The following is a 26,362-nucleotide window of genomic DNA, read 5'->3' as shown; positions in this document are numbered from 1 at the left end:
TCAAGAGGCCTGATCGCAGGCTGAGGGGGTGTGCCCACCCCAGGGGGCTTAAGGAATGGGACTAACCTGAACATAAGTGATAACCCTAAACACACGGAAAAGTAGGCCGATGACAGGGAAAGTCTCCTTCAAGCCTGCCCTCTGTCGGGTGTGGGCTGGAAAAGAGAAGTCTGTAACCCTGTGCTCCGCTGAGTCAGGGGACAGGGACAGCAGGGCCGCAGCAGGAGCTGTTGGATGCTGCTGGGTAGGTGGGCAGGTGTCCATGTGGCTGCTGCCCCATCTAGTCCCATCGAAGGCACTTCTCGGCCCAGCTGGGTCTCACAGTTTGGCCCCACACCTGGAGGGAGGTAACAGCAGTTTCAGTCACCTGCTTCTGTCGTCCTCCCATGCACTAGGCATGTTCTTGCTGCTTGCACGCCCCAGCCCTTGATCTTTCTCTAAAACCCCAGCCATGGTTCTTCCTGAGACCCAGGGCCTTAGGCAAGAGGGTTTCATGCTCAGGAGAAAATAGCACTAGTTTAAGCCTAAATTCTCTTCCTCCTTCCTCTGTCAACCAATGGCCAACACAGGCTGCATAGACAGCTAGGCAAGGATGACACCCCTCTCACAACCCTGTTGAAGGGTAGACTCCACCCAGGGGAAGGGAGCAGGGGTGGGGAACCCAGAGAGAAGAGTGGAGAGGGTGGGAGAAATTTTCGGCCACAGGGGACAGTGACTGCACCTGTTTCTTGCAGCTGTGTCCCATTCCCAAGTTCTGCCAGGCATTCTCAGCCAAGCACCTCAAACTTGGCAGAAACATCAGGTTTCTTAGTCCAGAATTCACATCCGATGCACCCCTCCCCCCTGGAGCTGAGCCCCGCTGTGTAAAGAGTTGGTGGATGGGGACTCTGGACACCTGTCATGGTGGGGAAAGAGGACAGGCTGGGGTTAGCAGGTGACTCTATGGCCAGGCATGCCCAGAACAGCTTTGGTTTACCCAAAGCTGTTGTCCCAGTGTAAATATTCATAGTGGTTTTCAGTCTCAAAAGTGTCCAGTTGAACAATAAAATGTACGGCCACCCTAGGTCAAGAGGCCAACCAGCATTGCCCGATGTCCAGATTGGCACAGAGAGTCCCCTGGGGGCCCCGCCTCTCGCCTCCTTCTTCCTGTACCTTCACAGAGGGGACTAGAATGGTGGGGCTGCCTCATTCCTCCCCCTGCAGCCTCCACCCTCCCTGGGGGGCACCTTCCCAGCAGGGACGGTGACCTCAGTGTGCTTCTCCTCCCCCACTCTCCCCCACAGACCTGAACAAGCACAGGAGGTACGAGATACGGATGAGCATGTACAATGCTGTGGGCGAGGGGCCCTCCAGCCCCTCGCAGGAGGTCTTCGTCGGGGAGGCAGGTGAGCAGCGCCCACCCTGTCCGGCCCCAGCATGCCTGTCCCAGCCCAACCCAGTTCAGCTGGAAGAGACGGGATCTGGGCTCCCCATCCCGCCCAGCCCACCTCCCCTCCCAGGTTTACTCGCATGCTCACTGCCCACCCTGCACGCCCTCCGGTGCCCACAGCAGCACCTCATAACGTGGTCGTCCACGGCACCACGGCCACACAGCTGGACGTGAATTGGGAGCCACCTCCGCTGGACAGCCAGAATGGAGACATCCAGGGGTACAAGGTAGGGTGCCCTCGGGCAGAGCAAAGGGGTGCATGGATGAGGAGCCAGGTCGGGGACTGAGGAGTGAGTCATATGTGGGAGGCAGGCAGGTCCCCAGGCCCTCCATTCATCCAGCCAGCTCCTCGGCCCTTCAGGCTCTGCTGTACACCTGCTGCCTTGGCTGTTGGGACCCAGTTCGCAGAAATATTGTACAGCTGAAGCTGAACCACATCCATACCCTCCAGCATCCTGAGGGCAGGCTGAGCTTAGGTGCAAGAAACTCTAGCCATCCCTCGGCTTGTACCATCTCTGAGCAGCACACACATCCCTCCCCACCAACCGCCAGCCCCATACATAACTTAAGACCCTCCAAGGGGCTTTTGGACCCATAATTACAATATTAATATTAATCATATAGCCAATTAGCAAAGCATCACTGCCTAGTATTTGGAAATCTCTGTTTAAAAATCATTTCTAGGCTGGGCACGGTGGCTCACACCTTTAAATCCCAGCGCTTTGGGGGGCTGAGGCAGGCAGATCACCTGAGGTCAGGAGTTTGAGACCAGCCTGGCCAACATGGTGAAACTCCATCACTACTAAAAATACAAAAATTAGCTGGGCATGGTGGCAGGCACCTCTAATCCCAGCTATTCGAGAGGCTGAGGCAGGAGAATCGCTCGAACCCAGGAGGCAGAGGTTGCAGTGAGCTGAGATTGTACCACTGCACTCTAGCCTGAGCAACAGAGCAAGACTCTATCTCAAAAAAATATAAAATTAAAAATCATTTCTAGGGCTGTGTGTGGTGGCTCACACCTGTAATCCCAGCACTTTGGGAGGCCGAGGTGGGCGGATCACTTGAGCTCAGGAGTTGGAGAACAGCCTGGGCAACATAGTGAGACCCTGACTGTACAAAAAAAAATACAGAAATTAGCCAGGTGTGGTGGCATGTGCCTATAGTCCCAGCTACTTGGGAGGCTGAGGTGGGAGGATTGCTTGAGCCAGGGGGGCAGAGTTTGCAGTAGGCCATGATGGAGCCATTGCACTCCAGCCAGGTAACAGAGCAAGACACTGTCTCAAAAAAGAAAAAAAATCATTTCTAGATTTAGGATGATGTCCTGTGCTATAATGGGATTCAGTTTCTCCCTAATATTCACAAAGCCCTTTGGAACTCCCAAATCTTCATGAAAGGCCCATGAAGCTGGGAGGATATGGGTTTTTATGCCCAAATGAGGAAACTGAGTTCCAATTTAGTTGACCTGGTGAGATCACAAAAACAGCAAGCAGGCCGGGCGCGGTGGCTCACACCTGTCATCCCAACACTTTGGGAGGCCAAGGCGGGTGGATCACCTGAGGTCAGGAGTTCGAGACCAGCCTGACTAACATGGTGAAACCCCATCTCTACTAAAAATACAAAATTAGCCGGGTGTGGTGGCACATGCCTATAATCCCAGCTACTCGGGAGGCTGAGGCAGGAGAATTGCTTGAATCTGGGAGAGGCAGGTTGCGGTGAGCTGAGATCATACCATTGCACTCCAGCCTGGGCAACGAGCAAAATTCCATCTCAAAACAAACAAACAAACAGCAGGCAGCAAAGTCTGGCAGCTCTCACCCCCCCGAGGGGTGAAGAGGAAGCACTAGCCACATGAGCACTAGGGGAAGTAGATTTAAAAAGGGACATGGGCCAGGCTTGGTGACCTACACATGTAATCCCAGCACTTTGGGAGGCAGATGCAGGTGGATCACCTGAGGTCAGGAGTTCAAGACCAGCCTGGCCAACATGGTGAAACCCCGTCTCTACTAAAAATACAACAATTAGCTGGGTGTGGTGGTGTGAACCTGTGATCTCAGCTACTCGGGAGGCTGAGGCAGGAGAATCTCTTGAACCCCAAAGGTGGAGGTTGCAGTGAGCCGAGATGGCGCCACTGCACTCCAGCCTGGGTGACGGAGCGAGACTCCGTCTCAAAACAAAACCAAAAGAACAGAAAAAAGAAGAGTGACCTTTAGGGGAAGTTCTGGAGAAAGATCAGGGCAGAAATAAGTCCTTTCCCTGGTCCTGTAAGAGCAGCTGGAAGCCATGCGAGAGCCCCATGACATTCGTTCAAGCCCCTCTTTCAGTCCTGGCACAGAAATCGCGACTGGAATCTGCTTCTAAGCCTCCCACCACATGACCCTGCCGGAGGGGACCGCTCCATCTTTCAATACCCTCATTATTCCCTGCAGCTGAGGAAGTCAGAGATGGAACGCACATTTTAGTACAAGTGGTTTATTTCTCTTCCAGGTGAGGCCGCACGTATATAAGCAAAGGTTTGCCCACCTGGTTCCTTCAGGAACTCCCCGAGGAATCTGTTTAGTTTCCATGCATTAAAAACAACCCTCTAGTTGCCAATAATGAAACTTTAAGAAGCAACACTTTGACGTCACAGAGCTCCTCTCTGCATGTGACGCGGACATACCGAAGTGAGTTTATGGTATACAGTATGCATGGGTTAATGTAGGTGAGACAGGGAGTCCTGGCTGCCCTGCGGCCCCATTCCGTTGTGGGGGCTTCGCTGGGAGCTGAGAACACCCTGCTTTGTCCATGTTTTGATGACAGGTGGTTCTTCCAAAACAGAAGCACCGAGTCACCCCACTCCCCTGCTTCAGTGTGCGAGGCCGTGGGGCTCTGGTGTTGTGAACTCCAGGTTGGCAGGAGGTTGGAAGCACCAAAGACCCCAACTCTAGTCCCTCAACAGGCAGTATTAGGGGACATTATTCCCTCCTGGCCAATAAGCTCCTGTGGCCTGGCAGGCCAGGGGCCCAGGACACTGGGTAGGAACAGGTGGTGGGGGTGGGGCAGGGCAGAGGCGTATCCTCCCATAAAGACAGTTGTACCACTTTGCTAAAACCTTTTCTGGCAAACTTACTTGGAGACAACAGGGAAGGGACAGCATTTGGCTAGTCCCCTAGAACAGGGAACTCTGGCTTTTCCTCTTGGCTTTTTTCTCCTCTTAAAGATCCTCTCTCTGTGGGTGAGATGAACCCAGATCCCCACCAAACAGTAGCTTGGGACAGGATGTCTCACTGATCCTTATTTAAGAATCGACTCCTCCCTGTCTCCTCCAGATCTGTAGATCTCCAGATCAGTGCCAGTAAAATCTGCAAAAGTAGTGACCTAACCAGGGTAAGGAATGAGCTGCAAATCTGTTGTAAAAACTGGATGTGCTAGGAGTTTCAATTCTTTGGATAATCAATGTGTTTAAAACACTGGAGAAAAGAAAGACCTAAAGTCGTTTCAAAGTGTCTGTTCATACCTGAGACCGTGCCTATCTGCAGCTAACACATCTGCAGCATTGATTCTGGAATAGAGGCGAGGCAATGGAGGGTTAGGGAGACAGGTGGAATGCGGCAGGCTTTCACCTCTGTTCCCACTGGGGTTCACCAGGCTGTGATCCCCCAGCCCCGGAGCCACTAGCCCCCCACTGCAGAGCTCTCCTGACGCCTCCCCTCTGTGGTCCAGGAGGAGCCTGTCTGGCCCTGGGAACTGTGATTTGGGCTGTTCTGGTGTCATCAGGGGTGCGACCTTCTTAAAGAGCATCTCCTGATCAGCCCTTCTCATGTTACCTGCAGGGAACAGAGGACAGAGGTGACTCCGAGAGGGGTTGTCTGGGCTCTTGGCAGGGCTGACAAGAGGCAGAGTCATGGTTGTGAGACCAGAGAGAACACGCAGCTCTCTGATGGTGGCGCCTGACCTGGCCCCCTCCTCACTGCCACTCCCCTCCTGGCAAGAGCGAGGCGTAGGGGTGAGCAGGGCCAGGCAGCCAGCTCAGGGATGGTACCTCTGAGGCAGCCAAGCACCTGGGGGCATTTCTGGTGTGGAGCAGAAGAGAGAGGCTGGCCCACGTGGTGAGTCTTCTGCCCCCTCTGGGGCTTTGGTCGGGGATCCCAGCTGCTCCTCTGCCACAGCAGGAGGCCTCTCAGGCTCCAGATGCCTTTGGTTTCTATTAAAGAAATGCAGCTTGTATTTGCACTAATTAAAAACAAAACGGAAAAAGGAGGCAGGAACCCCCGAAAGTCTGTTAGGCTGGAAACTGATTCCCGTAATGCCTCAGGTGCTCATCCGCCACGGACAGGTAGGTGGCTCTCATGCTGGGAGAGTACTGCCAAGAGAGAAGAGAGGGGATGGTCAGAGCTGGGTCAGCCAAGCACTGCACCAGCAAAGGTGCCGGGGACTTCTCAGAGTGGAACTGGGCCGGGTGTCTTAGAGAATGAGGGAAACCCGGCCGTGCCTCCACCCCGCATCCATCAGGACTTCTGGCTCCCAGCCTCAAATAAAAAATGCACATACAGACCAGCTGTCCTCCAATGTCCACTCTGCCCCAGCACACACCCCCAGCACCCAGCCTGTCCCCTCACACTGGGGGCAGCGTCAGGGTCCACCAGCGCACGGAGGAGAAGTCAGCAGCCAGCAGGCTGGGGGCAGAGGCCCAGAGACTCAGAGAAGTAGGTTCAAGTCCCAGCTGTGCATTTTACCCCGTGACCTTGGCTTAGGTTCTCCAGCCTTTTCTAGCCTCAGTTTCCCTACCTGCAAAATGGACATAAGAGCACCCAGCTCTTGAAAGGGCGAAATGATATGGAGCAGGAAGAGCCTTAACACAGCTGCTCTCAAACGGGGCTGCTCACCAGAAACACCTGGGGAGCCTAAAAACATCCTGATGCCCAGGCCACACCCGCCAGTATATAAATATGTATATTCTTGTTGATGCAAAATGCACATAACGGTGGTGACTCATACCTGTAATCCCAGCACTTTAGGAGACAGAGGCAGGAGGATCGTTTGAGCCCAGGAGTTTGAGACCAGCCTGGGCAAAATAGCAAAATCCTGTCTCTACCAAAAAAACAAAAAATTAGCTGGGCATGGTGGCATGCAGCTGTAGTCCCAGCCACTCGGGAGGCTGAGGCAGGAGGAGAAGATACTTGAGCCCAAGAGGTGGAGGTTGCAGCAAGCTAAGATCACACCACTGCACTTCACCCTGGGCAACGGAGCGAGACCCTGTCTCTTTAAAAAAAAAAAGGATCACACACATAACATAAAACTAAGCATTTTAAAGAGCTATCAGTGTTTTTAGAGCTCTTTAGGCAATTCCAGTGTGCATTCAAGTTGGAGAAGCAGTGACCCGGGACAGAGTAGGTGCTTGACAGACCTTAGTTACTCGTCCTTGGCAGTGGAGAGGGCCTTTCACTCTATACCCTGCACACAGGCTACCTGGGGATCTTGTCCACAGGACCTGAGATTCTGCACTTCTAACAAGCTTCCAGAAGCTGCCACTCTCCTGACCTAGGGAAGTTTCAGGGGTCCAGTCCATTCACATCAGGGGAATGGAATGCTTCCACTTGGGCTGGTGTTGGGGAGGAGGGAGCATGAGGCTCTTCGACCCAGTGGGTCTCAACCAGGGGTGTTTTTGCCTCCCAGGGGCATTAGGCAATGTCTGGAGATATTCTGGTTGTCACAACTGGGGACTGGGGTGCCACTGGCATGTAGCAAGTAGAGGCCAGGGACGCTGCTAGACATTCTACAATGTACAGGAACCCCCCACCAAGAATGACCCTGCCCATCAATAGCTCTGAGGCTGAAGAAGCCAGCCTCAGAGCAGTGGTTCTCCAAGCACGGTTTCCAGGGCAGCAGCATCAGCTTTACCTAGGAATATGTCAGATATGCACATCCCGGCCGGGTGCGGTAGCTCACACCTGTAATCTCAGCACTTTGGGAGACCGAGGCAGGTGGATCACCTGAGGTCAGGAGTTTGAGACCAGCCTGGCCAACATGGTGAAACCCCGTCTCTACTAAAAATACAAAAAATCAGCTGGGCGTGGTAGTGGGGGCCTGTAATCTCAGCTACTCGGGAGGCTGAGACAGGAGAATCACTTGATCCTGGGGAGCGGAGGTTGCAGTGAGCCGAGATCATGCCACTGCACTCCAGCCTGGGCAACAAGAGTGAAACTCCGTCTCAAAAAAAAAAAAAAAAAAAAAAAAAGGCACATCTCCAGGCTCCAACTCAGATTTTCTGAATCAGAAACAGGGTGGGTCCCTCAGGTGATTCTGAGGCATATGCAAGTATGAGACCCTCCTTCTTCTTTTTTATTTTCTTTGAGACAGAATCTCACTCTGTCACCCATGCTGGAGTGCAGTGGTGCAATCTCAGCTCACTACAACCTCCGCCTCCTGGGTTCAAGTGATTCTCCTGCCTCAGCCTCCCGAGTAGGTGCGATTACAGGCACCCATCAGCACGCCCAGCTAACTTTTGTATTTTTAGTAGAGACGGGGTTTCACCATGTTGACCAGGCTGGTCTCGAGCTCCTGGCCTCAAGTGACCCACCTGCCTTGGCTTCCCAAAGTGCTGGATTATTTATAAGCATGAGCCACTGCGCTGGCCAAGATCCTCCTTCTTAAAGCAGTATTTCCCAACTTGAATGATAATAAGTTTGTTAAACTTAGAATCTCCCAGGCTCCTTCCCCAAGATATTCTGTTTCTATGAGTCTGAAGAGAAGTCTCAACGTCAGTATTTTTAACTGCCCTGGGTCATTTTTCTTCACTCCATTTTAATTGCCCTGGGTCATTTTTGTTCATCAAGTCCAGGAAACAGTGCCTAAAAGGATAGGAGAGATTATTCCTTGAAGGCAGAACTGGGGGAAGAAACATTTCCAGCAAGGGACAGGCTGTATATCCCGATCACCAGGTGTGACATCACCCACCCAGTGAGGTCCCCTGACTGTCCCAGAGAGGGCGCTCAGCAGAGGGAGGAGTTTATCCACCTCTCGAACTTGCTCAGTGGTAAGGAGTGTTTAGAGCAGGCAACCCGGGGAGGGTGGGGCACAGCCAGCTGTGCTGTCTTTACTGGGGCAGACACCCACACCCTCCACGCTGTGGGGTTCCTTGGTCTGCAGCATCATTAGATGTCTCTCTAGGTCCCTTACTGGGCATGGAGGTGGAAGGGTCTTCCCAGGGCAGGCTGGGCTAGGTGGGACTGGGCAGTCAACTTGGCCAAAGCAATAAGTGTTTCTGGGCAGGTCTTAAATCTAGGGAGGAAGTGTTTTCTGTCCTTGAGCCTTGGAAATAAGGTCAGTTGCTGATTATCTCTGCTAATGGCAGGACGAGTGGCCTGGATCTTTCAAACAGAAGGTAATCTGAAAATCATTTTTATTTTGCATCACAATGCATAGAGTCATTCTTTTTTCACAGCAGATTTCCCCTAATTACGTTGTGCTTAGATTAATATTAAAGTCAGTCTGCATTCCTGGGGCCACAGCAGCTGGTGGTTGGAAAAAGTAACCCGGGAGGCTTCTGATTAGTGAGAGAAGCTAGGCTGGCATTTAAAAGGTGCTGACTTTTAGGCTGGGCATGGTGGCTCATGCCTGTAACCCCAGCACTTTGGGAGGCCAAGGCAGGTGGAGCACTTGAGGCCAGGAGTTTGAGAGTAGCCTGGCCAGCATGGCGAAAACCCGTCTCTACTAAAAATGCAAAGATTAGCCGGGCATGATGGCACGTGCCTATAGTCCCAGGTACTTGGGAGGCTGAGGCATGAGAATTGCTTGAACTCAGGAGGTGGAGGATGCAGTGAGCTGAGATTGCGCCACTGTACTCCAGCCTAGGTGACAGAGTGATACTCTGTCTCAAAAAAATAAACATAAATAATAAATGGTGCTGACTTTGAATACAGGTTCAACCAGCCCACTCCCAAGGACGCCAGGAAGAAAGGACAACAGGAGGCTGGGGCTTGTGTTTGTAAAGCTGCGGGATGGGACAGCAGGTGAAGTGCTCCAGGCAAAAGCACCAAGGTGGTGGCACAGAAATGAATGACAGGGCGATTGGTTCCAGCAGGCTTGCTAGCAGGTAGAGACCGGGGATGCTGCTAAATATCCCACACGCAGAGGACAGGCCCCATAACCTATGGACATTTGGGGCTGCACCATGCTTTGTGGTGGGGGCTCCACCCACTAGATATCAACAGCATCCAGCCCCCATCCCCAGCCTCCAAGTGTGGTAATGAAAATGCCTCCAGACATTGCCAAATGTCCCCAGGGGGGAAAACTGCCCCTGGGTGAGCCCCTGCTCTACACTGTGGCTCAAATGCCACCTATTACATAGAACCTTCTGGAATCCCCTAGAGCAGCAGCAAAGACAGCTCCTTCGTTCTGGTCCCAAAGAACCTTGTAGCACTTTCTACAGGCAGCCTTCTTGAGTGCCCCTTCTATAGACTGGAACTTCCTGAAGACAGGGACTGGGTCCCACTTGCTCTTTTCTCGGGTCTGACACTATGATTTTCACTAAGCGCCATGACCGGGAAGCTGACTCCCTGGGTGCCTGTGCGTGCACTTCCTGGGTTCTCAGGACCCAGGTCTATCACGCTGGTCCCAGGTATTCGGGCCCCAGTGCTTCTGCTTTCCTGTTGGATGTCCCCTTCCAAACTATCTGGATCGGGGCAGTGAAATGCCTCGCCCGGCCCAATGAAGGGAGACGCCTGGCTCCAGGACCCTTCTGCCCACCCCGTGGCAGACTTCTGGCCTTTGATTCCCCTTGTCCTTTCTTATAAATGCCACAGCTCTGGCCGGGCGTGGTGGCTCACGCCTGTAATCCCAGCACTTTGGGAGGCCAAGATGGGTGGATCACCTCAGGTCAGGAGTTCACAACCAGCCTGGTGAAACCCTGTCTCTGCTAAAAATACAAAAATTAGCCAGGTGTGGTGGTGCATGCCTGTAATCCCAGCTAGTAGGGAGGCTGAGGTAGGAGAATCACTTGAACCCAGGAGGTGGAGGTTGTAGTGAGCTGAGATGACATCACTGCACTCCAGCCTGGGCAGAGGAGTGAGACTCCATCTCAAAAAAATAAAAAAAATAAAATTAATAAATGCCACAGCTCTGTGGAGAAGGTGGGGTGGAAGAAAATCACAAATAACAGCTCACTGTCCTACAGCACTCACTGGATGCTTCACAAGTATGCTCTGATAACAATCAATTTTCCTAATGCACACACCACCAAGGAGGAATTTGCTAGTATTCCCATACCCATTCTATAGATGGGGAAACTGACGCACAGAGCAGCAAAGTGCTTGTCCAAAGTCACAGAGGCCATAAGCGATGAGCTGGGATTTGAACCCAGGCCTTTGGCACTGGAGTCTGTGTCCTTGAACCTTGGTGGTCACTTCACTGTCTGTTTGCAGCTCTCTTTGTCTCAGCCAGTATTTCTGTGTCCTTTGGATACTTCTCTGGGATGAGACAGCATGGTCTTTTCTTCTCAACCCCTCACCCTAAGCTACTCCCCTGAGGCTGCATCTGAGGTACCCTGGCTGGAGGTGGTGGGGTGGACAAGAGGCACAGGCCCCACTCGGGCACAGTCCTAGGGACATGGGGAGCTGAGACAGATTGAGGAAGGCTGTGTTCGGGTTCGGCCCTCCAGACCCACCACCACAGCCAACCCACCCTCCAGCCCAAGAGAGACCAAGGATTAAGGTAAACAGAAATTTAAAAAGAAAAAAATTTCCTTAATTTTCTGTGGTGCAAAAAGGGAAAGAGACCCCCTCTCTTCTTGCAGTATTTCCTTTAGAAAACTTATCACTGTAAATAATTTCTGTCTTTTGAGATGTCTGCAAACCTTCTTAAAGGCTGAATATGGCCCTTGCCGGTGTTACAATCCAGGGATGGTTTCTTCAGGTCTGGGAGCCAACTCTTGAAAGTACAAACATCAGGAAGACAGCACCACATCTCCTTCTCAGTGACAGTTCACTTAGGGGCCTGGCTCCAAGTTGTAGCGATCTGATTGTCACGGAAATAGTTTTATTTTTACTCTGGATAAAGGCAATTAGCTGGCTGGGTGCGGTGGCTCATGCCTGTAATCCCAGCACTTTGGGAGGCCAAGGAGGGTGGATCACCTGAGGTCAGAAGTTCGAGACCAGCCTGGCCAACATGGTGAAACCCCATCTCTACTAAAAATACAAAAATTAGCCTGGCGTTGTAGCACGCACCTGTAATCCCACCTACTTGGGAGGCTGAGGCAGGATAATTGCTTGAAACCTGGGTTGCAGTAAGCCAATATTGTGCCACTGCACCCCAGCCTGGGCAACAGAGCGAGATTCCGTCTCAAAAAAATAAAAAAATAAAGGCAATTACTTAACCAGGATGGCCACCCCAATTAGCAAGTGGATTAAGGTGGACTACTGTGAGAAACGGTGCCATCAAGTCCTCTTGCTGGATGACAGGTATGCAGCGGGCTGTGTCTTGTTCCTGCCTGGCTAAGGGAAGGAGTGAGATTTCTTGTGTCTTTGCAATCTCCTTAGCGGACTGCCTGGGATACCCGCGACGGTCTGGTTTAGTGCATACTCAATAACAGAACGGTTTCATTCTTTTCTGCCTTTGTGGACAGGATTCACTGGGTTGGCAGGAGGTTTGGTCCTTATGTATTACCCCAACAAGGAAGGGCCAGAGCCCCAATTACCGTAGGCGGAGGGGAGGCTCTCCCGATGAGCGGCACGTTCTCGTAGCGTGGGTTTCTACCAAACAGCATGGCTTGGTTCCTGCGGGGATGAGAGGAGAGCTCAGGAGGGGATGGTGTGGGAGTGGGAGTGTGTGTAGATTTCTACAGGAGGGTCCCATGGGTGAGCACATGGGAGGTGGGGGATGGAACTGAACCACAGATAGAGTGGAGGGGGTGCGGTGGGCAGATATGGAGAAGAGCACCTTGGGAAGCCTAGGGACAAGTGGCTGATGGGCAACGGAGGCTGGGAGCAGCATAGCCTGGAGAAATGCAGCTTCTCGGGCCTGGCACCTGTCCCACAGGCTTGTGGCAGAGGCTGCTGACATCAGTGGGTTCTTCCCCCAGCACATGGGGTGTGGAGGGGTGACCAGATGCTCCCCAGGAGCCTTTCCTCCAGGCACCCCGTGGCTGTAGTGGGGACCACGGGTGGCCTTGGATGCCTTCCTCCTCCCACCTGGCGCTGTGGACCCCACCCAACATGCTATCCGGGCAGTGCTACCCAGCCTGGGTGTGTGTGCAGGCCGTACATGTACTCGGAGACAGGGGCGTTGGAGATGGTCTGGGCGGGGGGCTGCAGGCTGGTCTGACTGCCCAGGCCACTGCTGTAGCTGCAGAAGCTGTGAAGCTGTCCCCTTGGGGGATTGTGGGCCGCCAGGTGCCAGGCTTGGGGGTTAAAGGGGTCATCATCATCAATGTCGTCGTAGTCTCTGTTTCTAGAACAACGGGTAGAAGATGGCCGGCTGTGAAGGGTGAAGGAGGCTCCAAGGCAGCCAGGGCCTGTCCTGCTTCCCTGCCCTTCCTCCCAGGACTCTCTGGCCACCTGTGTCTCCTTGAGGCTCCTCTAAAACGCGGCCCCCGGCCTGCCTCCTGCAGATCATTCTGGCCCATTCCCAGCTTCACGACCAGCTCTTCCAGGCGCCCCACCACGCTGACCGTGCACATGTGGGTCCTCCCTACCCTGCGTCCTCTTGCCTAATCCACTGACGAGGTGCCTATACACAATCTGTCCCTGCCCATCTCCTCAAGGGGACTGCAGACTCCCTGAAAACAGTGACCCCATATATCCTTCTTGGTATTCCTGGGGCACCCCTCCCAGCACCACGAACTCTCCTCATTCCAGATCGCAAAGTCCTGGTGAGAAGAGAGAAGGGAGGCCAGACTGTGGCCTGAGGGCTATCACCACCCTGGGCCCCAGCTCCTGCTCTGGGCCCCACCGAACTCCTTTGGAGGGTCTGTGTGGACTCTTGGGGAAGCTTCTATAGAAGTCAGCCAGCCTATTGGGCTGAATGCCCAGGCCCTCTGCTGCTCTCCTCAGTCCTGGGTTATCAGCTAAATCGTAGAGCAGAGGCCCCTGTCTGCTGCTCTCCCAGGACAACCCCAGGCTGTGGGAGGCTCCCCTCCTTACTAGGCAGCCCACCTGGTGGTGAAGTGCTTCCAGGCCCTTGGCCCCACACAGATCATGGTGGAGAAGGCGAGGGCGGCCAGGAAGGAGAAGAGGCCAAGGTACAGCAAGCCCTGGAGGCCGTCGTAGCAGATGCCAGCAAGGGCGTCCAGATAGTCCTGGAGGAAGAGGAGGGACATGCAGCTAGTGAAGGAGTGGGGGCAAAGCCTGGGGGCCAAGCCCTCCTCTGGAAGTCCCTTTCCCTCGAGCCTGGACCTGGGGTCTCCTGGCTGCTCCCCATCCCGAGCGCCTTGCAGCACCATTAAAGTCCGCACTCTGGAGCCTAACACAATGGGGCTTCTTGGGTTCACTCTGGAAACATTTGCTGAGCACTTATGTGCGCTAGGCACTAAGAAGCTGGCTCTGAACAGGGCGGAGGAGGTTGCAGGGTGGGGAACCAGAGACGGGGGCACTGAAGCCGAGGACAGGATGGCAAGAAGCAGCACACCTTGAGAAGAGGGGGCAAAGGGGACAGGCTTGGCCTGTTCAGGAAAGAGAGAGAACATAGGCCAGCAGGGGCCAGGTCCTGCTGGGCCTTGCAATGCAGGAGAGGAGTACGGACTTTTAAAAGGCATCAGAAAGACATCGGAGGGTGTGGGAATGGAAGGGATGTGATCCAACCTAGTTTGCAAAGGGACTGCTCTGGCTGCATGTGTGAAAGCTCATGGGTGGTGAGGGGGGCAAGAGAAAGTGGGAAGAGGCCACTGTCTGCTGGAGGAGCAGGACGGGATCATGGTGGAAGCCATGAAGAGAAAGAGAAATGGATGGATTCAGGGTACAGCTGAGAGGAGAGCTGTCAAGACTTGCTGGGGATTAGATGTCAAAGGGGAAGAAGAGAGGAGATGGGTGACTTCCATGTTCTTAGCTCAGAGGTCAGAATACCAGGATCTAAACCCAAGCCCCTGATGTACCAACTCAGGACTCTTCAGTAGAGTCCGGCACAGATATGGCCCTGCACAGATCATGGTGGATGATCTTTATAGATACACACACACACACCCCCAACACACACATGCATCCCCCACATGCACACACACACGCATACATGCACCACACACACCACATACATGTGCACACATACGTGTGCACAACACACACGCACACACACCACACACACACCCATCACAGACACGCACACACCACATACACGCACACACCACACACACACCCCACATGCATACTGGCACATACACACACACATGCACAGCACACATGCACACAAGCATGCACATACCACACACATACATACACACACCACATATGTGCACCCATACAACCTCAGACACACACCACACACACACACACAGACATATACACCACACACGCACACAGACATATACACCATGCAAGTGCACACACATGCACACACACGGACACATGCACGTGCACACATGGATAGCTATATCTATGCATCTATCCATACACACACACATGCAAGTCAATTTCCTAGGAAATAACATGTTTCACTGTGAGAACTGAATGGCATACTGGATATAAAATGCACAGAACAGGGCCAAGCATGGAGCTGACAGCTATGATGATGACAAAGACTGTCTGCACTAAATGCATCTGGGAGGTGAAAGCTGTCGCCATACACTGGCTCACTGCTTGGGGGTGGGGGGCTCTCACGTGCTCCCCATGTGTTCCCTGCATCATTATCTGTCTGATATTCCAAGTTCCTGGAAAGAAGACTCTGGCAATGGGATTGGGACATCCACTTGCAACCCATGGAGACAGATGTGTTGACGAAATGGCCAGGAGTCTGGACAATGAGGAACAGCCTCCCTTGTATTGTTCAGGGTCCCCCAGTGACCCAGAGCCAACTGCATCCAACCCTCCCATCCCTAACCCCTGGTCCCTTGTACTGAGTCTCCCTGTCTCAGCCCCTGGAGAGAGGCCAGGCACCCCCTCCCTTCCCATTATCTGGCTTCAGTTCCATTGCTGGGCCTGAAGGGGGCCCAGGCCATCGCTCCCCTCGGCCTCTACTGGCTTTTCTCTGGAAGGTGTGGCCTGCTGGGTGCCCTCACACTCTCCACGTGTCCCCAGGGTCCCCATGCACCTTGTGCAGCCCTCGGCAGTCCACCATGGCGGTCAGCTGGTGAAGGCTGGACTCTGAGGAGTTCAGCAGGAGCTGGATTGCAAGCAGGTCTTCCTGAAGTGGGAAGAGAGAGAGAGAGAGGCTGAGGGGCTGTGGAGGAGAGCTGGTGGAGAAAACCACCACAGCCTCTAGAGCCAAGGGAGGGAGCCGAGTCACGGGGGCGGGAGTGTAGAGCCAGCAGCAAGCTGTGCACAGCCTGGCCCTGGGGCCGGGGCAGGGGAAAGGGCTGTCAGGGTTCATCTGGGGCTCCCCTCTTCCTGCACAGCTGCCTTACCTCTGCGGTGGAGAAGAGGGGCACGGCAAACTGCAGCAGCCCCACGACCTGGATCTGCATGGTGGTGAGCGCACGCTGGAAGGTGGTCAGGGTCTGGGCCAGGAGAGACACAGCCCCACCGTGAGGCTCCATCTCCCAGGAGCCCCACAGCGGCAGAGGGGCCTATGCTCCTGCCCCTCCCACCCTCCCACCTGGCTGCAGCTGCACAGGCCCTTCCACTTGCAGAAGTCTCCCCCTACTCCTCTGGCTTCTTGAGAGCTGCACAGTCTTCTCCCTGCTTGCAGCTCAGATGTGGTCTTTGGACCAGCAGCCCTGGCCTCACCTGGGAGCTTGTGAGAAGTACAGAATCTCGGCCCCACCTGAGAGCTCCTGCACAGCATCTGCATGGGAACCAGCTCCCCCACTGAGCTGCATACATGTTAACCACCAATCTAGAACCCATGACCAAAAGCACGCCCCCCTCACAGAAGCAGCTAAGGAGGGAACCAGGGTGAGGCAAGGAAGGCCCTGCCACCTCCGCCATCCTGGTCAGTGGTGGGGCTTAGGGTCAAGGGGGAGCAGCTGTGGGCAGGGTGAGGGCAGGCCTGGGGGGGCCATACCTGCTGGAAGGGGCTGCTTCCACTCTGGCTGCAATACAGGTAGTAGCGAGTCACCTCTGCAGGGCAATGGCATGGCATTAGGCAGCTCACAAATGACCAGATGAGATCTCTATCACCCTTGGTGGCCAAGCCAGACCTCCCTCCCTGTCCCTGAGGTCCCAAGGGAGGCAGTTTCTAGCAAATGGCCTAGAGCGTGAGCTGGACTTGAAGTTCAGAGTTGAGGAGGGGTTGCATGGCTACAGGGCTGAAAGAGGCAAGTAGGGGCACACAGTCCGGCCAGCCATGCATCCACAGCAGTGGCCTGAGAGTGTGTTACCTGTGCTGATCTGGCCCTCCGTGATGTTCAGGATGAAGGTGTCAGGAGCCACACAGAAGTCACTGGTGGCCTGAGTGAGGGAGAGAGGGACAGGGTGGAGGAAAGTCAGATACCAGGACAGCGGGGCCCTGGGAGGAGCCAGAAGCCCATCACCCCAGCCCCTTGAGCTCCCTCCCAGGTGGCAAAAGACAGTCTGGAGCCAGCCTCCTGGGTTCAAACCTAGCTCTGCGCCTTCCTAGCTCTGTTGCCTTGGACAAGTTACTTATTCTTCCTGTGTCCCGGTTGCCTCATCTGTGACATGGAGATGATAATGCTATTCACCCAATGCATGTAAAGTGCTCAGAAAAGTGACTGGGGCAGAGAGCATGCTGTTACTCTTATTCCCGAATGCCTCTTCTGGGACAGACCCTTGGGGGCCAGCATCCTGGGCCCTAGGGCAGCTGCAGGCTGTGTGTGTGTGGGAGTTCATTACACCATGGCTTCATCTGCTCATATCTGCTTTACATTTTGTCTTGCTGTGATCAAGTCCTACAGGGACGGGTGGTCAATCTATGAAGGCTCCCCCAAACTCTTTCTAAAGAATGAGGTTGGTGCTGAAGCATCTGTGAGCCTTGGGAGTAGGTCCTCACCTGCCAAGACAAGGGGTGGGAAGGGCATGGAGCTGAGAAGTGGCTGCCACTTATGAGCTGGAGGACCTGGCCCCACAGCACGGCCTGGCTAAGTGACTGCTAAGGCCCATGCGGCAGGGTGGGAGCAGACACAGGCCCCAGGCCCCAGGAGAGGTGGCAGCAAGGACATGGCCTCCAAGCCAGGCGCACCCCAGATCTGGCCTGGGGTGCTCTAGGGACTGGATAAATTGGGGGGCCTCTGCCTTCCAGAGCAGCCAGGGAGAGCTCAGGTTCTCTGGCGTGTTCCTTAGGGGCATCCCCCTCCTCTGGCGCATGCTCCCTGGGCAGGGGACCCCTCTGAGTGCCCTGCTCTGCCGATGGCCCCATCCTCCTTCAGGGGTCCACAATAGAGCATCACTCACTAACTTGATAAGTTGATAGACATTTATGGAGTACTTACTCGGTGCCGTGCAGGGTTCTAGCACCTAGAGGTTGGTGCGACACAGCACTTACGGTCTAGAAAATGTATGTACAGCAAGGGTGGGGAATAACATAGCCCTCTAGATACAGACCTTCCTGAGAGCCCTATGTCTGCGCGGGCGTGTGCACATGCACACACACACACGCACGCACTTAAGACCCTGGGAGAAATGCTTTATACACAAACCACTAGCATTCATAATACATCAACCTGGCTTATTATTACCTATCAGAACTGTGGCGCCAGCAGGCCCGGTGGTGTGCCCCCACCCCCTGGCTGGAGTGGCAGAGAGTGCAGCCAAGCCCAAGTGGAGGACGGGGAAGCCTTGGGAAAATGAAGAGCGAGGCCACCATCTCAGTTTGGGTCACCCCCAAGAAGTTTGGGGACCAAGAAACGAGACGGACAGGAGGCCCCAGTCCAAGGCTCCACAGTGACGTGGTCTTCCTGCCTCCCTCCTTCCCCTCCCAGGCCAGGCCTGCTCTTCACACCCCTTGGCCACCCTAGAGCCTCCATCTCCTGGGATAGGTACATAGGATGGTTTGGGGTGTGGGACTCAGCGAGGAGTCAACTCTCCTATTAATGAAGACAAGCACCTGTGTGCGTGTGCATGTACATGTGTGACGCATATGCACTTGTGTGTGTGCATGTTGATATGGCTTGGCTGTGTCCCTACCCAAATCTCATCTTGAATTCCCACGTGTTATGGGAGGGACCTGGTGGGAGGTAACTGAGTCATGGGGGCAAGTTTTTCTCACGCTGTTCTGGTGATAATGAGTAAGTCTCACAAGACCTGATTTTTTTTTTTTTTTTTTTTTTGAGACAGAGTCTCACTCTGTCACCCAGGCTGGAGTGCAGTGGTGTGATCTCGGCTCACTGCAACCTCCACCTCCCAGGTTCAAGCAATCCCCCTGCCTCAGTCTCCCAAGTAGCTGAGATTTTAGGCATGCACCACTATGCCTGGCTAATTTCGTATTTTTACTAGAGATGGGGTTCTGGCATGTTGGTCAGGCTGGTTTTGAACTCCTGACCTCAGGTGATCCCCCTGCCTCAGCCTCCCAAAGTGCTGGGATTACCAGGTGTGAGCCACCACATCTGGCAGATCTGATGGTTTTAAAAACAGGAGTTTCCCTGAATAAGTCCTCTCTCTTTGCCTGCTACTATCCATGTAAGACGTGACTTGCTCCTCCTTGCCTTCCACCGTGATTGTGGGGCTTCCTCAGCCATGTGGAACTGTGAGTCCAATTAAACCTCTTTCTTTTGTAAATTGCCCAGTCTTGGCTATGTCTTTATCGGCAGCATGAAAATGGAATAATACAAGTGTGCATTACTCATGACATGGTGATAGGGATGGCAGGACAGGGGACAGGAAGGAGGTCACTGAGCATAGTTGGGGCAGGTGGGAGAGGCTGCCCAGTAACCAGCCCAGGTGACGGCTGAGCCTGCAGGCAGCTCCTGAGAATGGAGGTGTGGGTCTGAAGGGGCCCCCCATGACCCTAGCATGATGATGATGAATGCACAGGAAGCCAGTGGTGGCCACTGTTTATTGGACATTTTCTGTGTGCCTCCTAGGATTAACCCACTCATCTTTCCCTAGCAACAGCCCTTTGAGGTAAGTCCTGTTATTCTCTGTGTTCACCTAGAAGGAAACTGAGGCACAGAGAACCTCACGAACTTTCCCGGGTTTCCACTGCTGGGAAGGGGTGAAGGGAGGATGTGGACCCAGACAGGGTGGCTGCAGAGGCCACACTCCCACCCTCTGACTCAGGGGCAGGCCTGACTGCCCTTTGGCTGGAGGAATCCCCGGAAGTGCTCTGTCCCTGGGTTCAGAGGCCAAAGCACTTGTGACAGCCCTTGCCTCCCCCACTCACAGCTGAACCCATTTCCTCCCCGTTCCTTCTTCCAGGGCTTCCCAGCCTCTCTGCCTGCTCTAGCCCCTCACCCAAGACACCTCCTGACTCGCAGTGCTGACCACGAGTGGTGTCCCCAGGGCCTGGAAGCTTGGAGCTCGGCTGCTCAAGTTCTGCCGGCCCTCCTCTCCCTGCCTCACCCAGAGCAGATCTCCAGGGCAGTGCTCTGTCCTCATGCAGTCCTTTCTAGGGACAGGGAGGGGTAGGGGTCCGGGGTGGGGAGGGGAGGCCTTGTCAGTCCTCTGGCCCCATGGCTGTCAAAACAGGCCTCAGAGAGCAGGGTGGCATTGGGAGGCCACACAAAAGCTCTCCACAATAACCTCAGGACAGCCGGCGCCCTCCCTGCCCTCCTGGCTCCTCCTCACCCGGCTTCCTATTAAAATGCAGCAGCATCTCCAGCCCGTCAAAAGCCCATTCAGCTCCACCGCCTGCTCCCCCTCTCGCACACAAGGGCCTGACTAGAGGAATTAGGGAAATGGCCTTTCTCCCCAGCTCCCTGCATTCCAGGGCGCCCAGCTCGGAGATTAAATGGCCTCTGGTTTTCGTGAACACTGAAGCCCGGTGAGAGGGAGGAGCCCCCGCTGGGAGGCGCGGCCACCACAGGGCAGCTCACAGCGGCAAGCTGGAAGCTACCACTGCCTCCAGGAGGCAGAGGCTGCCCAGAAAGCAGGAGGGGCCCTGGAGGAGCTCGACGTGCGTTCCCTGCCCTGTGTGCGCCCCTGGCCCCAGAGGAGAGGCTGCAGGCCAGGCAGCCGCGTGTGTCACCCTGGCCAGCACTGGCACTGTTTACAGCCGTCCCAGCTCCTGCATGCTTTCAAACATGACTTGGGCCTTTTCTCTACCCATCCTTGGTCCGTGATCACTGCACTGGGGTGGCGGGGAGCAAAGACAGGACATACCCCCTCTTCTCCCTTCTGCACAAGCCTCTGCCTAAGGTGCTAAGTCAGGCAGTGCCAGAGTCCCTGAGGGCACTGTGTCCATGCCCAGAGCTAGTGGCCAGCCCCCAAGTCACTGGACAAGGTGTGAGTGTGGTTAGGGAGCTTCTGGTACAAGCCACCCCCATCTTATCCTATCAAGCCCCAGGTCACTATGGCAGAACAGATGCATGTCCCAGGGTTAGTCTGTGGACTTTGAATCAGTGAGGGGTTCCTTGAATTCCCCTGGTAAACTGTGTTCTCTTCTATCACATGGATGTGCATGAACACACACACACACAAACACACAAAAACATACACACACACACAAACACACAAAGACACACACACACACACACAAACACACAAAGACACACACACACACACACACACTGCACCTCCACTGTATCAAAGCCTGGGGTTGCAGTGATCTGCCTACTAGTCTTGCTTCCAAAGGCTGGAACTTTGTCAACAGCAAACATCACGTCCTCTTGGCTTCCACAACCCCAGGCGTCTTGTACCATTGAGTGCCATCCAGCAAACAACGTCAGCTGAGTGAATGAACAGCCTCATGCACACAGCTTAGCGCCAGTGTTAGGTCCATTAAAGATCATGTGGACCTGCATAGGAAGCCCCCACCTTTTTTTTTTTTTTTTCAAACCATTTTGAGGCATCACATCCAGAAACATACAGCACATGTGCTTCACTCTGCGGGAGTCCTGGGACATTGGGACGGAAGGCAAGTCAGACACCACATTCTACAGTCCCAGGGCCCGGGGAGCTGGCAATGCAGCAGCTTCTGATGCAGGAGGGATTCCCGGTCTGAGGCTCGGACCCCTACCCACTCTCAGGAGACCTGGTCAGTTCTTCACACCCAGAGAGAAGCCCCCTGGTCACCCAGGCATGCCTAAGCCCAGGCACGCAGAAGCCTAAGCATGCCTAGGCGGCTGGGGGCTGCTCTCTGAGTATGAAGCATGAGTGTCTTATCCTGGCTCTGACCCTGGGCAGTCCCCTTCCTTTCTCTGGGCCTGTTTCCCCATCTGTAATGAGAGGGGCCGGTTCAGATGGCACAAGTCCCTTTGGTTCTGAGATCCTGGGATTCTACGTTAGGAGCTGGGACCAGAAGCTGGCCCTGCTTGGAGACACACCAGAGTGTCCTGGCAGACCACCCACCACCCACCACCCACCCCCTCCCCCAACTCACCACTGCTGCAGCGGCATCAGCGGCCAGGGACGCCCAGCTGAGGAGCAGGCTCAGTGCCCCACAGCACAGCATCCTAGGAGAGAGGCAGGCGACAAGGTTGGCAGGTGGGGTCCCCTTCCTCTCAGCCATCACCCCGTCCACCCTGCCTCCCAGATGCTTGCAATGGATCCAAAGGCAACCTCAGTCCCTGCCCTGCCGTGGGCCCTGCTCACTACTAGGAAAGGATCGTGGAGCCCAAGTCCTTGGAGCTAAAGAGACCCAGGCGTGAGGGCACAGGCTAAGGGGGCAATGGTGGCCAAGACGGCCAGAGGCTTTCATGCGTGGGCCCATGTCTCTTAGCTGCTCAACAGAGTCAGGCCCAGAGAAGGAGGAAAGCCTAATGCTTGCTCGTTTGGTGACCAGATGGTGAGTTGGTGGCTGCTGTCTGTCTCCTCTGCTGAGTGCTGAGGATGGGGCAGAAGGTGGCCTCAGGCAGCCTGGCTGTTTTCCCCACACTCTGGAGCTGGCCAGGACCTTGTCTCTCTCTGATGATGGCATCCTGCCCAGCTCTTTGTCCCAGGTCCACAGGTAGGGATACTCACGAGGCCAGGAGACACTTGGAGCGCTTGGCCAGTCCCAGGCAGGCAATGAGGCAGATGACCAGGTCCAGGATAAAGAGCAGGAGGTAGGAGAGCCACCTGAGTAGAGGGGCAGGGATGGTCAGGAGCAGCAGGGTGGAACTTCTGACCTGCTGGCCACCTGGGAGGCCTGCACGGCAGCCCTGGGACCCACTGGACCCTTTACTACGAACATGCTGCCCAGAGCCAGCATGCACCTAGCATGCGTGGGCTGAAGGCTCGGGAGCTGCACCCCCATTGCTGCCTGGACAAAGCAGTCACTTCCCACCCCCTGCCTTCACCTCTAGGCTAAGTGTCAAAACCAGCACTGTGCACTAGAACTTTCCCCAGTGGAGGAACTGTTCTAAATCCCTGCTGTCCACTCTCTTCTTTTTCACTACCCGCAGGTGGCTACCGAGAACTTGAAATATGGCTTGTGCAACTGAAGAAATACATTTTAAACTTTACTTAATTTTAATTAATTTCAATAGCCACACATGGCTGGGGCTACCACCCTGGACAGCACAGCTCTGAAGTGCCTTTCTGTGGCCTCCCAGCAGGCATCTTCTAGGACTCTGCTTCCCTTTGCTTCTAGAACTCGCAGACAGCATCAGACCAGCCAAGGCCTGATGTTTATAGCCACAGATCTAACACAGCCTCTAAGGTGACTGCCTCTTTGACAAACACTCAGCCTGGCTCCCCAAGGCCTCCCATCTTGCCCCCTCACTGGATGGGATCCATAATTTAAGACTTTTAGGTTCAGGCCAGGTGCAGCGGCTCAAGCCTGTAATCCCAGCACTTTGGGAGACCAAGATGGGCGGATCACTTGAGACCAGGAGTTCGAGACAAGCCTGGCCAACACGGTGAAACCTCATCTCTACAAAATATACAAAAATTAGCCAGGTGTGGTGATAGGCACCTGTAGTCCCAGCTACTCGGGAGGCTGATGCAGGAGAATCACTTGAAACCAGGAAGCAGAGGTTGCAGTGAGCCAAGATTGCACCACTGTACTCCAGCCTGGGTCACAGAGTGAGACTCCATCTCAAAAACAATAAGAACAAAAAACTTTAGGTTCATTTTTAAACAATATTTGTGCCAGGCACTGAGCTGGGCACCAGGGATACCCAGGTGAGTGGGCTGGTTTCTGACCATCAGAGAGCCCAGTGTGGAACTCGGGAGTCCAGGTCAGGGTACCTACAGCCCTGCAGGCCTCCAAGCTCCTCCAAGCCCTTCATTCCTCTGGCCTTTTTGTCCCCAAGGCTGGGCTGATGGGGAAGGGCAGTCATACCCCAGCTGGGAGACCTTGGTAAGCCACTTCACCCCTTGAGACCTTAGTTTCCATATCTGTAGAGGGAGCTGGAACCCCTCATCTGACAGGGCCAGAGTAAGGATTAAGTGCTTGCTAAATATAAAGGTTGATGGGGCAAGGCAGCCAGGGACTTCAAAGGCCCTGCCCTCCTGCTTCTCCAGAGAACAGGCTGAAGAATCAAAGTATCTTAAGCCCACGGGCACCGAGAAGACCCCAAACAAAGTGTCCTCGTTCCTTTCCCTTCCACACAGGTCCCCAAGGCGGTCCTCACAAGGCCCAGTGGTCTCCCCTGGCAGCCATGCCCTTTGCCCTGTGCTGGGCACCAATGGGAGAGTGGACAGAGGAGGGGGGTGCAGAGACAGGGGCTTCCCAGTCCCCAAAGAGGGAAGTATTTGGATCATTATTTCTCTTGCTGCAAGAGCCAAGTAAAGTCACTGACCTGTCCTCTCCAGCAGTGGTTTTCTGCTTCACTGACATCATAAAGGGGAAGAAGGAGTTTGGAGTGTGGGCAGGGAGTGCCCTGGAGCTGGCAGAAAGTGGCAAAGAGGCTCCGAGGGAGAGAGGGGAGGGAGCAAGCTGGAGGCCCGGCAGCCAAGGGAGGTTCTTTCTGACTCCCCTAATCGAGGCTTACTGCCAAAAGAAGGGGACTAATCAAAGTCCTTGTCTCTGCACAAAGCAGGGGGCAGCACACACTAGGTCTCTGGGGTTCCCAGGAATGGAGCTGGGGGCTTTGGGGAGTGGGCAGAGCCTGCTGCCACCAAGAAGCCAGTTTCCTTAGACTCAGCTCAGAGCTGGAAGGAACCTCGCAAAACATCTAGTGTTTGGATCACATTCTTATCTTTACACACACACACACACACACACACACGTATTATAAAGACCGGGTCTATGTTGTCCAGGCTGGTCTCAAACTCCTGGACTCAAGAGATGTTCCTGCCTCAGCCTCCCAAAGTGCTGGGATCATAGCTGTGAGCCAGATCCCATTGTACAGATTGGAAAGCCAAGGCCCATGGTGGGCAGAGCCTGGCCCAGGAATTCCACGTTGTCTACATCAAGCTTCCTGCAAGGGACACAGCCAGCCACAGGGCACCTCTCGAAATACCCAGTTCATGCTTCAAACTTAAAAGATTTCTTCTCACCACTCGCCTCCGCTCTGCAGAGCAGCAGGAAATCCAGTTAGGGGTGCTTCTAACCCACTCTCTGTGGCTGTGATTCAATGTATTTTCCCTGCCTCCACGCCTCATGTTGTCAGGGGTTCCTGGAAACATCTCCTCTAGGCAGATGTGTTTTCCCAGAGGAGCTGGGCGAGGACTGGGGGATGTATTCCTAACCCAGAACTCGGCTCTGCCTGCCAGACCCACTCCCACCCCGGCTCTGTCCTCCCTCAACCGTAGCCTCTCAAAGAGGAGCCCCTTGGCTTTTTATCTCCTCCAATACTTCGCCAGGCCTTGTATGAAAATGCTAGGAAATACTTGCTTTGCTGTATGGTTGTGCTCAAGGACTATCCCAAAAGCAAAGACAGGGGCCCTTCAGGGGAGGGCTTTTTTTGCAGAGCAGCTCAGGTGAGTGGAGGAGCCACAGACGGAAGCAAAGACAGGAGAAGGGGTAGAATATCATTGCTGTTCAGGAGCCTTAGGTGCCAACCTTGGACTAGACGTCTGCTTTTTTTTTTTTTTTTTTGAGACAGAGTCTCACTCTATTGCCCTGACTGGAGTGCAGTGGTGCAATCTCGGCTCACTGCAGCCTCCGCTTCCTGGGTTCAAGCAATTTTCCTGCCTCAGCCTCCCAAGTAGCTGGGACTACAGGCGTGCACCACCACATCCAGCTAATTTTTGTATTTTTAGTAGAGATGAGGTTTCTCCACGTTGCCCAGGCTGGTCTCGAATTACTGGCCTCAGGTGATCCACCCACCTCAGCCTCCCAAAGTGCTAGAATTACAGCATGAGCCAAACCTCTTCTGCCTCAACCTGAATAAGCAGTGGGGAGAGGGGGATGGACTCACAGGGGGTCCTGTCAATCACCCATGCTGAAATAGCTGATGTGCAGTTGGCACCATCCTTCCACTATTTTAATAAAATCGCCTTAACAATAAGCCGCCTTTGATATGTAAATTCTGACTTAATTCCATCAGTGTCATTATCAAAACGCCCACATGAGGCCCTTAAACATACACAGTCCTCTGCTAGGTGTGCTCAGAGAAGAGTAAGGCCAAAATGGATACCTCTGTACCCCCTGCCCCTGCCTGACATAAGATTTCGAAGGCCCAGGCAATGAATGGCCCATGCATCAGGGGACTCATCAGACACCCCTGTTTTGGGGTCACAGGAGGTCACAGACTGTCCTTAGAGCTGGCAGTTTCCTTCTGTCCCTTGGGAGGGAGGCATTTTTGTCCATGAGCATCCATCTGCTGGGGAGCAGGACCAAGGTCCTTTCAATCCAGAGCATCCAGGACATGGCGGAGACGCAGGGGCTGGA

The 26,362-nt window shown here is 54.3% G+C and overlaps 2 protein-coding genes and 1 long non-coding RNA gene across 12 annotated transcripts in view; 2 read left to right on the top strand and 1 right to left on the bottom strand.

Moving 5' to 3' along the window:
- The window catches only part of LOC129462993 (protein sidekick-2-like), a 132,831-nt gene extending 130,977 nt beyond the window's left edge, over positions 1-1,854 (top strand). The window contains 3 exon segments of the mRNA XM_055243445.1: positions 1,284-1,382; positions 1,538-1,656; positions 1,831-1,854. Coding sequence (XP_055099420.1) covers positions 1,284-1,382; positions 1,538-1,656; positions 1,831-1,854 — 242 coding nt within the window.
- Positions 1,855-2,433: 579 nt separating this feature from the next.
- The window catches only part of LOC134732467 (uncharacterized), a 54,093-nt gene continuing 30,164 nt past the window's right edge, over positions 2,434-26,362 (top strand). The window contains exon 1 of the long non-coding RNA XR_010115656.1: positions 2,434-3,135. This is a non-coding gene — a long non-coding RNA (uncharacterized lncRNA). The remainder of the gene's footprint in view (positions 3,136-26,362) is intronic.
- The window catches only part of LOC129462388 (protein tweety homolog 2), a 49,118-nt gene continuing 26,638 nt past the window's right edge, over positions 3,883-26,362 (bottom strand). For 5 of the 10 annotated variants that reach the window (XM_055242325.2, XM_063617753.1, XM_063617752.1 and 2 more), the window contains 10 exons: positions 22,564-22,659; positions 21,983-22,055; positions 16,869-16,938; positions 16,553-16,608; positions 15,954-16,046; positions 15,641-15,733; positions 13,558-13,700; positions 12,668-12,853; positions 12,102-12,180; positions 3,883-5,771 (listed from right to left, as the gene is read on the bottom strand). In XM_055242325.2, coding sequence (XP_055098300.1) covers positions 5,691-5,771; positions 12,102-12,180; positions 12,668-12,853; positions 13,558-13,700; positions 15,641-15,733; positions 15,954-16,046; positions 16,553-16,608; positions 16,869-16,938; positions 21,983-22,055; positions 22,564-22,659 — 970 coding nt within the window. In that variant the 3' untranslated portion in view covers positions 3,883-5,690. Of the gene's footprint in view, positions 5,772-12,101; positions 12,181-12,667; positions 12,854-13,557; positions 13,701-15,640; positions 15,734-15,953; positions 16,047-16,552; positions 16,609-16,868; positions 16,939-21,982; positions 22,056-22,563; positions 22,660-24,326; positions 24,523-26,362 lie in introns of those variants that run through there. The other 5 variants (XM_055242327.2, XM_055242329.1, XM_063617751.1 and 2 more) reach the window with 5 other exon arrangements.

This window comes from Symphalangus syndactylus, chromosome 14, assembly GCF_028878055.3.
Source record: "Symphalangus syndactylus isolate Jambi chromosome 14, NHGRI_mSymSyn1-v2.1_pri, whole genome shotgun sequence".
Classification (NCBI taxonomy): domain Eukaryota; kingdom Metazoa; phylum Chordata; class Mammalia; order Primates; family Hylobatidae; genus Symphalangus; species Symphalangus syndactylus.
This window is presented reverse-complemented; position numbering and strand designations above follow the sequence as displayed.